General features: G+C 34.7%; 1 protein-coding gene across 2 annotated transcripts in view; it reads right to left on the bottom strand.

Moving 5' to 3' along the window:
• TOPAZ1 (testis and ovary specific TOPAZ 1) overlaps window positions 1-13,309 on the bottom strand; it is a 77,891-nt gene that overhangs the window by 29,270 nt on the left and 35,312 nt on the right. For both annotated transcript variants that reach the window (XM_077865999.1, XM_077866000.1), the window contains 3 exons: window positions 10,719-10,870; window positions 10,449-10,541; window positions 9,008-9,123 (listed from right to left, as the gene is read on the bottom strand). In XM_077865999.1, the coding sequence (XP_077722125.1) occupies window positions 9,008-9,123; window positions 10,449-10,541; window positions 10,719-10,870 (361 nt within the window). The remainder of the gene's footprint in view (window positions 1-9,007; window positions 9,124-10,448; window positions 10,542-10,718; window positions 10,871-13,309) is intronic.

Below are 13,309 nucleotides of genomic sequence, written 5' to 3'. Positions count from 1 at the left end.
TTCCATAATTTGGCTATTATTTATAATGCTGCTACATCAGGGTGCATGTATACCTGTGAAATAGTATTTATGTATCCTTTGTGTTAATACCTAGCAATTGCTGGATCATAGGGTAATTCTATTTTTAACTTTTTGAGGAACTTCCATACTGTTTTTCAGAGTGGCTGCACCAGTTTGCATCCCTGCTGTGCAAGAGGGTTCCTGTTTCTCTATATCCTCCCCAACAACTATTGTTTCTTGTATTGTTAATTTTAGCCATTCTGACAGGTGTGAAGTGATATCTCATTGTAATTTTGATTTGCATTTCTCAGATGGTAAGTGATGTTAAGCATCTCTTCATGTGTCTGTTTTCCATCTTCTTTGGAAAAATGTCTATTCATGTCTTCTGCCAATTTCTTAACTGGATTATTCATTTTTGGGGTGTTGAGTTTGAGAAGTTCTTTATAGATTTTGGAAACTAACCCTTTATCGGATGTCCTTTGCAAATATCTTCTCCCATTCCATAGGTTGCCTTTAGTTTTACTCATAGTTTCCTTCATTGTGCAGAAACTTTTTAACTTGATGAAGTCCCAATAGTTCATTTTTGCTTCTGTTTCCCTTGCCTCAGTAGATATATTTAGTAAGAAGCTGCTACATGGCCAATGTCAAAGAGGTTACTGCCTTTGTTCTCATTAAGATTTTTTTTTCATCTAAGATTTTAATGATTTTCTGTCTGTTATGTTGTTATTTGTGAGAGAGAGTGTGCACAAGAAGAGGGGGAAGAAGAGGAAGAAGCAGACTCTCTAATGAGCATGGAGCCTGAGGCGATGCTCAATCCCAGAACCCTGAGATCATGACCTGGGCTGAAGGCAGATACTTAACCGACCGAGCCACCCAGGAACCCCTCCTGTCTCACATTTAGGTCTTTCATCCATTTGGATTTATATTTGTGTAGGATGTAAGGAAGTGGTCCAATTGCATTCTTTGGATGTTGCTGTCCAGTTTTCCCAACACCATTTGCTGAAGTCTTTTTTGCATTGGATATTCTTTCCTGGTTCATCGAAGATTAGTTGACCACAGAGTTGTGAATCCATTTCTGGGGTTTCTGTTCTGTTCCATTGATCTATGTATCTATTTTTGTGCCAATACCATACGGTTTTGATCAGGACAGCTTTGTAATATAATTTGAAGTCTGGAATTGTGATATTTCCTGCTTTTCTTTGCTTTTTCCAGGCTGCTTTAGCTATTAGACACATTCTGTGGTTCCATAAAAATTTTAGGATTGTTCTAGCTCTGTGAAAAATGCTGTTGGCATTTTTTAAAAAAGATTTTTTTATTCATGAGAGACATAGAGACAGAGAGAGAGGCAGAGACACAGGCAGAGGGAGAAGCAGGCTCCATGCAGGGAGCCCAATGTGGGACTCGATCCCAGGTCTCCAGAATCAAGCCCCGGGCTGAAGGCAGGGGCTAAACGGCTGAACTACCCAGGGATCCCCTGCTGTTGGCATTTTGATAGGGATCATTAAACATGTAGATTGCTTTGGGTAGTATAGACATTGTAACAATATTGGTTCTTCCAATCTCTGAGCATGGAATGTCTTTTCATTTCTTGTGGAATTTAATTTCTTCAATTTCTTTCATCAGTGTTTTTATAGAGTATAGGTCTTTCACCTCGTTGTTTAGGTTTATTTCTAGGTATCTCATGGTTTTTGTTGCAATTATAAATGGGATCTATTCCTTGATTTCTCTTTCTGCTGCTTCATTATTGGTGTATAGAAACATGGCAGATTACTGTACATTGATTTTGTAACCTGTGACTTTGCTGAATTTATTATCAGTTCTAGCAGTTTTTTGTTGGAGTCTTTTGGGTTTTCTACACACACTATCACTTGACTTCTTCCTTGCCAATTTGAGTGCCTTTCATTTCTTTTTCTATTCGGATTGCTGTGGCTAGGACTTCCAGTACTATGGTAAATGATGATGAGAGTGGACATCCTGTCTTATTCCTGGCAGTAGAGGAAAAGCTCTGTTTTTCCCCACTGAGGATAACATTAGGTGTGGGGTTTTTGTATACAGCTTTTATGTTGAGGTACATTCCCTCTAGTCCTATTTTGTTGAGAGTTTTTATAATGAATGTATGTTGTACTTTGCCAAATGCTTTTTTAAGATGCAACTGATTTTTGTATGTCAATACTGTATCCTGCAACTTTACTTCATTTATTAGTTCTAACAGGTTTTGGTGGAGTCTTTAAGGTTTTCTGTATGTTGGATCATGTTATCTGCAAACAGACTATTTTAACTATTTATAATTTTAAAGTCTTTTATTTCTTTTTCTTGCCTAATCACTCTGGCGAGGACTTCCAGCACTATGCTAAATAAAAGCGGTGACAGTAAGCATCATTTCCTTGTTCCAGACCTTAGAGGAAAAGATTTCAGCCTTTTTACCATTGAGTATGATGTTAGCTGTGAGCTTGTCATATATGGGCACTGATATAGTGAGGTACATTCTTTCTATACCTAATGTGTTTAGAGTTTTTATCACAAAAGGATGTTAAATTTTGTCATCTGCATCTATTGAATCATTTGATATCTATCCTTCATTCTGTTAATGTAGTATTATCATATTGATACGCACATGTTGAACTATTATCGTATCCCAGGGATAAATCTCACTTTATCCTGGTGTATCATGTGCAGTTGAATTTGCTTTGCTAATATTTTGTTGAGGATTTTTGTATCTATGTTCATGAGGAATACGGTCTTGTGATTTTCAGTATTTGTAATATACTTGTCTGACTTTGGTATCAGAGTAATGCTTGACTTGTAAATGAGTCTGGAAGTGTCCCTTCATCTTCATTTTTTTGGGAAGGCTTTGAGAAGGATTGATATTAATTCTTCCTTAACTGTTTGGTAAAATTCATCAGTGACACTATCTAGCCCTGGGATTTTCTTTATGGAGAGTTGTTTTTTGTTTGTTTTGGTTTGTTTTACTGATTCAATCTCCTTACTCAAAATCTTACTTTTTCCATTTCTTCATGATTGAAACTTGGTAAGTTGTATGTTTCTAGGAATTTATTCATCTAGGTTGTCCCATCAGTGTGTAATTGTTCATGGTAGTCTGTTAATAGCCTTTGTATTTCTGTGCTATCATGCTATCAGTTGTAATGTCTCCTCTTACATTTCTGATTTATGTTAGTTGTCTTTTTTTCCTTAGGGTAGCTAAAAGGCTTGTCAGTTTTATCTTTTTGAAAACCAAAAGTCAGTTTGACTTCTGTTTGACAGTTTGTCCTTTTCTGTTTTCTAGTCTCTACTTATTTCTGTTCTGACCTTTATTTCCTTCCTTCTATTAACCTTGGCCTTAGTTTGTTCTTTTTCTAGTTCTTTGAGGTATACATATAGTTAAGTTTGAGAACATCCTTTCTTCTTAATGTAGGCATTTATCATTATGAATGTCCCTCTTAGAACTGCTTTTGCTGTATCCCAAAGATTTTGGTATGTTGTGGTTCCATTTTCATTTGTCCAAGATTTTTTTTACTTCTCTTTTGATTTCTTCTTTGACTCACTGGCTGTTCAGGAGTATGCTGTTTAATTTCCACATATTTGTGGATTTTCCAGTTTTCCTCATGTTATTGATTTCTAGTATCATACTGATTAGGAAAGATGCCTGATTCAGTGTTCTTATATTTTATTACTTGTTTTGTGAATTAACAATGATCTATTCCTGAGAATGGTCAGAATATGCTCAAGAGAAGTGTACTCTGCTGCTGTTGGATTGTTTTGTATATATGTGTTAGTACATTTAGTCTAAAGTGTAGTTCAAGTCACATGTTTCTTTACCGATTTTCTGCTGGATGATATCCCCATTGTTGAAGGTGGGTATTCACATCTACTTTTATTACACTGGTGTCTATTTATCCCATTTGATCTGTTAATATTTCCTATATAGATGTGGCTGCTCTGATATTGGGTACACACACATGCATCCTCTTTATGAACTGACTTCTTTATCATTATATAATGACCTTGTCTCTTGTTACTTAAAGTGTAGTTTTTCTGATAAAAGTATTGCCTGCCGTCTTTTGGCTTCCATTTGCATGGAATAGCTCTTTTCATCCCTTCACTTTCAGCATAAGTGTGTTTTTAAAGCTCAAGGAAGTCTCTTGAAGGCAATATATAGCTGAATCTTATTTTTTAATCCATTTAGATATTCTTTTAATTGGATAACTTAATATAGTCAAATTAAATTAATAATTGATATGCAAGGACTCAGTATTGGTATTTTGTTAAATTGTTTTCCAGCTATTTTGTAGTTCCTTTATTCCTTTCTTGCTATCTTCTTTGGTAATTTGATTTTATATAGTTTCCAATGAAAGTTATAGATTTGTCAATTTTATCCATTCAGTTCTGTCACTTTTGTGTCATGTATTTTGAAGCTCTATTGCCTGCTGCATACACATTTAAGATTGTTAAGTCTCTGGTGTATTGACTGTTTTATCATTATATAGTGTTCCCCTTTGCAGTTTTCTTTGCTCTGAAGTGTATCTTATCTGCCATTAATATAGCCATTCACATTGTTTTTAAAATTAACCTTTGCGGGGCAGCCTGGGTGGCTCAGCGGTTTAGCGCCTGCTTTCAGCCCAGGGCCTGATCCTGGAGACCCGGGATCAAGTTCCGCATCGGGCTCCCTGCATAGAGCCTGCTTCTCCCTCTGCCTGTGTCTCTGCCTCTCTCTCTCTTTCTGTGTCTCTCATGAATATATAAATAAATAAAATCTAAAAAAAGGTTTTTTTTTAATAAAATTAAATTAACCTTTGCATGGTATATTGTTTTCCATCCTTTGACTTTCAACCTACCTATATCTTACTAATGAAAGTGAATTTCTTATAGATAGCATATAGTTGGGTCATGCTTTTATATCTACTCTGCCAATCACCATCCTTTAATTATCGTAATTGGAATATCTAAAGTAATTATTGATATGCTAGAGCTTAAGTCTGCCATTTTATTATTATCTGTTTTCTGTTTCCCCTTCCTTATCTTCCTTTGGGATTACTTTTAATATTTTTAGAATTTCATTTTGGTTATCTACAGGTTTTTGAGTACTTTGTATAATTGTTTAGTGGTTGCTCTAGTGCACTGACCCTAATTCCCAATTCTAGAAATGTACCCTAAAAATATACCTCCAACAATGTTAAAAAATACATATATCCAAGGTTATTCACTGAAGCATTATTTTTACTGCCAAATATTGGGGAAAACTTAAATACCTATACATTGACTGAAAAACTTATAGTATATCCACGCAGTTATAAAAAAGAATGACAAACTCCTTCATGAACTAATTCAAATTGACTTCCAGGATATACTGTTTTAAGTGAAAAAAGAAAAGTTGAAAAGAATATTTATTGTATGATATCCTTGTAAGAAACAAAGATTAACAAAATATGTATATATCTGCTCATTATAAAAGGGACAAACCAGAAACTAAAACACTAGCTACCTCTAGTAGGTGGTAAAGAGGTAAAAGAGGAGGAAATGGAAATGAGACGGTAGGGATAAGGGGGACAACACTTCTCATTGCATATGTTTTAATATTGCTTTGACTCTTAGAATAAACAATAATGTTTCATATACCTCCCTAAATAAATATTTAAAAGTAGGATTTGGAAGAACTCAAAAATATAATGCAAAAAATGTAGCGAATAAACCTCAATTTTCTACAAATGAATATCCACACTCAACAGCAGTGGGGAAAAGAAAAGAACTAACCTAAGAAACAGGAAATAATATTTTGGCTGAAAACTGTAAGGCTAAAGAAAAAAATAACTTTATATTAATACTACATTCTAAATTTTTTTCACAGGGGTATGGGTTAGCAGTTCTGACACCACTTTTGGATAGAAGGATTGATAAATGAGTAAACACATTGTAGACAATGAAAGTCACATTTCTCGCTGTCAGAAAAAGAATTTATATATAAGAAAATGGAAAGCTAAAATGAGTATGTGGTGCTGGATTAGAATTAAGCAGTCAGTATGAACTCATGTTTTTTAATATACATACAAATAGAAAAATATGTTTTTGTGTAGGTGTGTTTTGTGTGCATATATATGTGCATATATTTTCTATATGTATGTTTTGTTTATATATTTTTATATACATATATAATGAATATATTTCCTAGCCCTGTACACTGAGAGGATCTAGCTGCAATGACACTCCTGCAGCAATAAGCTCATTCAGATCTTGGTTTTCAAATACCACTCTCCAATGAAAGGAACCGGAACTCCTTGGAGAAACTCCTTGGTTGTTGCCAGTGCTCAGGCAGGGTAAACAGAAGATGAAACTTAAAACAACTCTGTGGCTCCAAAAAATAAGAAAATGGAGGGGAAAATGAACAGAATATGATCAAAGGCTATAGGAACCACCCTGAAGGACCTCCCAAGGGACAAATCTGGAAGAATTTGAGCAAAAAAATTAATAATAATAGTATTAAATTATATATAAACCGTAAGATAAAATAAATACTCATGAGTTCATACTGTAATAAATGGATAAATAAATGGAGAAGAGAAAGTTCTTCCTTACTCAAAATTCCAATTAATATATGTAGAAGAAATAGGGAAAATGTAAAATCACCATTGAGCAAATACCATAGTAGTAACTTGCAGAAAGATTCCCTGATGAATACTGTAATTAACATATGAAGGCTTGAGGAGAAACAGGGTGAAGTATGTTAAGGTCTCTTGCCCAAAATATTAATTACAAAGGGACAAACAGTAACTACAGTGTAGAAACCTAGCGGATAACATTTTTAACTAAGTTACCAAGGTTAAGTTAATCAATAAGATATGTTGGCACCATGTACCTCCTACTAGGATGCTCTAAGATTGTAGTTAATTGGATTTTATGACTGCTGATTTCTTGGTTTGATAACTGCACTATTACTATGTAGGATGTTAACATAAAAGGTAGCTAGATAAAGGGAAAGTCTCTATACTAATTTTTGCAACATTTCTGTAAATCTATAATTATTTCAAAATAAAACAATTGTAAACTCATTAAGTGTATGTTAAATGTACTAAATTACAGACACATCTAAATTCTCACTGATATCCTGAATATGTTGGAATTCTTTGTGTGAATGTGAAAGCCTTTCCAATGAACTATAAACTACCTAATTTAAAACTATAATCAAAATCAAGTATGAGTGTTCATTAAAATTCATTTCCCTAGCCCAGAAAAGGGTAATTATTTCAAAGGGTGTCTGGAAAGTTCAAACATAAAATGATAAATACTAAATTTTTTCCTTCTGCATTGAGGCCAGGTCTACATCCCTAACCATAACCCATACCCCTTACTATCCACAGTTATCATCCTACTTTGTCTTTCATCAAATAGGCCAACGTTAATTCCTCTTAAAAATACTAGATAATTCTTTTGAAGTGGGAGCACAGGAAGGAGCAGAGTGTATAAGGATACAATTATCAAAATTAGGGGTTATAAAATAAACTATAAACATGTATGTGTGATTGTTGAAAAATTGAAAACTAAGGCTGGTTTGTTCTGGAATCTTCTTGTACCAAGAGATCCTTTTTCTATACCAAGAGATCACTGCCTGAAAGGTGAAGCTGTATAGCTCTCCTGGAAACAAGGGTAGTACTGCTCCTCTTGCACCTAGAGGTGCCAGATGCTATTCAATCTCACAGGAGATGAAGATCTGCTAGCCATTTGAGCTCTCTATCATAGCTGCCACTGTCCGAAATGCCAACTTGTTAGCGGATGGATCAGGAGAAGAATGACTTAATATTTGGAAGAAAATATTGATGTACTCTAGTCATTATAAATAGATTATATCCCAGAACTCTGTGCTAGACAAACAGCATTTTTCTTACAAAAACTTATTTCCTAGGTAGTCCCAATAATCTATTTAACCTAAAATAGTATTATAATTTTTATAAACAGAAATATTAATCATTATTAGTTAAAGAAAGAAAAAAACTCAGAACTTGAAAAAGTTAAACGTATCTTCAATGCTGGTGCTTCAAGAGAAGTAGTATCACTTAGTGGAATCACTGCTATTTCTTAACTGTGTACAATGACATCCAGGGCACTACAGAAAATTCGCAGGAGCCCCATAGGTTACTTTAATTTTTCAAAGCATCTTCTGTCAGATACCATCAAATTACTACTATTAACTTGTTTGGATCTAACTACTTAGTATATATGACTGTTAATGTACTTTTTTGGGCCTATGGACACTATGAACCAAGAAAGTCTGAAAAACCCTATATTAGAGGATAATGAGGAGTGATTTTATTTATTTATTCATGAGACACACAGAGAGAGAGGCAGAGACTCAGAGGAAGAAGCAGACTCCCTGTAAGGAGCCCGATGTGGGACTCGATTCTGGACCCTGGGATTACACCCTGAGCCAAAGGCAGATGCTCAACTGCTGAGCCACCCAGGCGTCCCTAATTACAGTTTTTGTAAAAGTTGTGGCTTTCCTTTTCGTTAATACAGGTATATTATGGTACTACTCATAATATCATAGGTTTCCAAATAAATCAATTGGGAAGCCCATAAGAGAGAAAGTGAACAAGTGAGAAAAAAGAATGAAAAAGAGGAATTAAAGTATTTTACATAGCTAACATGAAAAGAAGTGAAAGAAAAAAAAAAAGAATTGAGGTACTTTATACACATAAAAGAAGGTGCATTAAGTTCTGAAACAGGATAAGAGGTTCTTTTTACAGTTGATGTGCCAAACACTGAGGTGGATCAGGTACTGGAAAGATTTGGTGAGGCTGGCTAGGAAGGCTGTCTAGAAGCAGCCTGACTAATGACAATGTGACTAGGACATAGCCAAGAGATGAAAGAAAGGCTTATGATGGGTCGCTAGCTCGATGTTTGGAATACAGTGATAAATAAGTGCTTTGCTTTCACCCTTTCCAAGTCTGTAAAAAATATATATATATCACAAAAAAATGTGTATGTTAAGTTTAACTTTAGTTATAATCACTTTTCTTACCTGGATTTCATCTCCAGAACTGCAGTTATTTCTTGTTGGGAAGCCTGTAGTTGGTATAAGAGCTTGACTATATAGTTAAAGTGCTCTGGGTCAAACACCATCCCAGCTTCAACAAACTGTAGAAGACCAAAAAAAAAAAAAAAAAGGTATTTATTCTTATACAAATATGGAAGAGTTGAAAACCAGTATGTAACAACTAGGGGATTGGTGGAAAAACTAAAACAAGTAGAACTAAAATTCACTTAAAAAACTTGAAGTAGGGAAGCCCGGGTGGCTCCGTGGTTTAGCGCCACCTTCACCCCAGGGCATGATCCTGGAGACCCGGGATCAAGTCCCACATCGGGCTCCCTGCATGGAGCCTGCTTCTCCCTCTGCCTGTGTCTCTGCCTCTCTCTCTCTCTCTCTGATGAATAAATAAATAAAATCTTAAAAAAAAAAAAAACTTGAAGTAAAAAAACAAAAACAAAAAAACAAAACAAAAAAACCCCCTGAAGTATATTTTCTTCCAATATCTGAAAACCACAGTTAGATACCTTAAGAATTTAAAGTGAAAATGAAAATAATGTTTGAATTCAAAACTTGAATATTCTTTGTTTTCCAAGTTATCTCAATGAATTTATCATCCACACCTCCTGTTTGGTAGACATTTAGTCTTTAGCCTAGCACTTGTTTTTGTAAGTTATCCCAGATTGTAAACTTCCTGAGACATATCAAACTGAGGTTTTCTAAAACTACTAGTGGTGATAAGTAATTTCTAGCTTAAAAAATTTCCAGGCAGATACTTCTGTCAAGTTTTGTAATGTGGATCTAGAGGTATTCACCGAAATACTTGTATATTCTGCTAGAGTGGTTCCAATGCTGCTCCTTATAGAAAGGGTGGGCGAGAGGGGTGGTTCTTGTTATCAGCCTGTTCTGAAATGGATGGCTGGGCAGTGCTAAATACCAGTAAGCAGCCAAAAGTACATATTTTAATATAATTTTAGAAAGCCATAAAATTCTTTTTTCTTTTTCTTTTTTTTTTTTTTTTTTTTTTTTGGTGCCAACTATAAAATTAATTCCTAACCTCCATGTTTCTTTGTTTTTCTTACTTTGTTTGGGTCATGATTTTCTATGTATATATTGATCTGTGTATTGATTTTTGTTATAAATGACCTCATATCTTTTGATAAAGAGTTTTCTTTAATCATCTTTAAGGTGTAGAGATGACTTTACAAATCAGAAAGAAGTCACCTGGAGTGCTTAGAACGATTTACTATTTAAGGGGAAGGCCCATCAGTCACTGGAGTCTGTTTATAAATCCTCTTTCAAGAGAAAAAGAACATTTCTGAAAACAGAATTCTTTGGCATCAAGAATGTAAGTAAAAGGCAGTTTAAGAGTGTAAGTGGAAAGAATTATTTTCTTGGTTATTCAGTATCAGAGAATAAAAGTGATAAAGCATACCTTGCAAAATATATCTATTAAAGCAGGTACAGCATTCCTTAATTTCATAGTTGCCACATGTTCAAATATTTTTAGCAATATTTTCAAAGCAGGCTGGATAAAACAAAAAATTATACTCATTTTCATGTCTTCTTTCATTTAAGCTGAAAATAAAAGCGTTCTCTAGGAATTATTCAATAAACCCAAAGATTTAATTGATAAATTATACAAACAAGAAATATAACAAATTTACTTACAATACTAAAAAGCATAGATTTTCAGGTTACTTACCAGCATTTTAACCATTATGCTGAGGTTCACTACCTGAAATACTTCTTTCAATAAACAATGTTTGAGTAAAGAATTTAGAAGGTCATTTAGCACTTGCAAATCAAAGTGTATACCCGGCGGAAACTTTCTGTAGTAATCCATAAATGTGTTGACTAAAAATAAAAAAAATATAAAAATCATTTGCTGATATCAAGATACTTATCTTTCCTAAATTAGACAAATTTTCTATATTTAAAAATCAAGCAGTGTAAATTTATCTTCTTGAAAGGTACACTTCTGTATCAGCAATATTTGATGAAAGTAAATTAAAATAAAAGTTAATGACAGTAACATTTGAAGTCAACCAAGCATAGTAGGCACTAGAGTGGGAGCTAACTTATGTGCTAACCACAAGAAATAGGTTAGCTGCCTCATACAACATGGTATCCTTGGAACTCTGAGGGAGCCACACTCTCAGGGATTCTTCAGGCCAGGCTTGGTCATGTATGAGAAACTGTATAATTTGGGGATGGATACAGACTATTTGTATACATACCCCTTCTTGTTTTTAACCCCACCAACATGTTGATCCTAGAGATATTTTTTATTCCAGTTATGATTATGAACATTCTACTAAAAAGTATACTAATTTCCTCTCAGAAAGTAATTTCTTAATGTTAATCCAACTTAATTTACTTTCTATAACAACACTTAAACCATTTCTAATTTTTTCCCATTATTTTGGTAAAATTATTTTAAGGGATCACTCATGGATTATTTTTTTCCCCATTGCAAACTTTTACAGGTCAGAATCTCTATACCCTAGCTGAAACTGCCTTAATAAAAATTACCTTGGGTTTTATTTTAGTGTAGTTATTTCTGCCCAAAATACTTACTACCATCTGGATTACTTGGTGCTGCTATTTATTTATTTATTTATTTAATTTTTTTTTAAATTTTTATTTATTTGTGATAGTCACAGAGAGAGAGAGAGAATGAGGCAGAGACACAGGCAGAGGGAGAAGCAGGCTCCATGCACCGGGAGCCCGACGTGGGATTCGATCCCGGGTCTCCAGGATCGCGCCCTGGGCCAAAGGCAGGCACCAAACCGCTGCGCCACCCAGGGATCCCCGCTGCTGCTTTTTAAAAGATTTTATTTGAGAGAGTCACAGAAAGAGAGAGCATGTAAGCATGAGCAGGGGGAGAAGCGGAGGGATAGGAGCAGAGAGAGGGAGAAGCAGACTCCTCGCCGAGCAGGGAGCCTGACATGGGGCTCAATCCCAGGACTCCAGATTCATGATCTGAGCTAAATGCAGAGGCTTAACTGACTGAGCCAACCAGGCACCCCTGCCTATTTCCGAATCAGCTTGCTTTTTTGCTGTTGAGTTTTTAGGAATTCTCTATATATTTTGGATGTTAATCCATTGTTAGATATATGATTTGCAAATATTTTCTCCCATTCTGTCAGATACTGTCTTTTAATGGACAAAATTTTAAAATTTTCATGAAGTCCAATTTGTCTTTTTCTTTTGTTGTCTGTGTTTCTGGTGTCATATCTGAGAAATTACTGCCAAACCAGTGTTGTTAAGCTTCTGTCCTTATGACTTCTTTTAAGGGGTTTATTGTTGTAGGTCTTATATTAGGATCTTTGATCCATTTTGAATTGGTTTTTGTATAGAGTGTCAGGTAAGGGTTTAATTTTATTCTTTAGCATGTAGCTATCCAGTATTCCCAGCACCACTTGTCGAAGAAACTATCCTTTTCCCCATTGAGTTGTCTTGGAACCATTGCCTAGAATCATTTGATATGAGGGGTTTTGTCTGGGCTCTCTATTCTATCCAATTGGTTTATATGTCTGTCTTTATGCCAATACTGCAGTCTTGTTTATTACTCTAGCTTTGTAGGAAGCTTTTGTAGGAAGTTTTCAAGTCCTCCAGTTTTATTTTCAAGATTGTTTTTTATACTCATTTTGGGGTTCCTTGCAATAAAATATGAATTTTTAGTTTTTCTAATTCTGGAAAAAAAAAGTCATTGGTATTTTGATAGGGATTGCACTGAATTTCCAGTAGATCACTTATGTAGTATGGACATTTTAACAATATGAAGTCATGGGCAGCCTGGGTGGCTCAGGGGTTTAGCGCCGCCTTCAGCCCAGGGTGTGATCCTGGTGGAGACCAGGGATCGAGTCCCATGTCAGGATCCCTGCATGGAGCCTGCTTCTCCCTCTACCTGTGTCTCTGCCTCTTTCTGTCTCTCATGAACAAATAAATTCTTTAAAAAAAAAAAAATAGTATGAAGTCTTCCAATCCGTGAACATGAGATTTGTTTCTACTAGTTTCTGTCTAATTTCTTTCAGCAATGACATATCTTTCATTTCCTTAGTTAATTCCTAAATATTTTATTATTTTTGGTGCTACTATAAATTGAAATGCTTTTATTTCTTTTTCAGATTGTTTTCTGAATATATAGAAATGCAAGTGATTTTTGCATGTTCAATCCATATACTGCTACTTTGCTGAATTTATATTTTAGTTCTAACGGGTTTTTTGGTGGAATCTTTAGAGTTTCTACATGTAAGATCATATTATTTGCAAACAGGTAATTTTTTTTAT

The sequence above is a fragment of the Canis aureus genome, chromosome 22, assembly GCF_053574225.1.
Source record: "Canis aureus isolate CA01 chromosome 22, VMU_Caureus_v.1.0, whole genome shotgun sequence".
NCBI classification, from domain to species: domain Eukaryota; kingdom Metazoa; phylum Chordata; class Mammalia; order Carnivora; family Canidae; genus Canis; species Canis aureus.
Note: the sequence above shows the minus strand (reverse complement) of the source record. Positions and strands in the feature narration are given on the sequence as shown.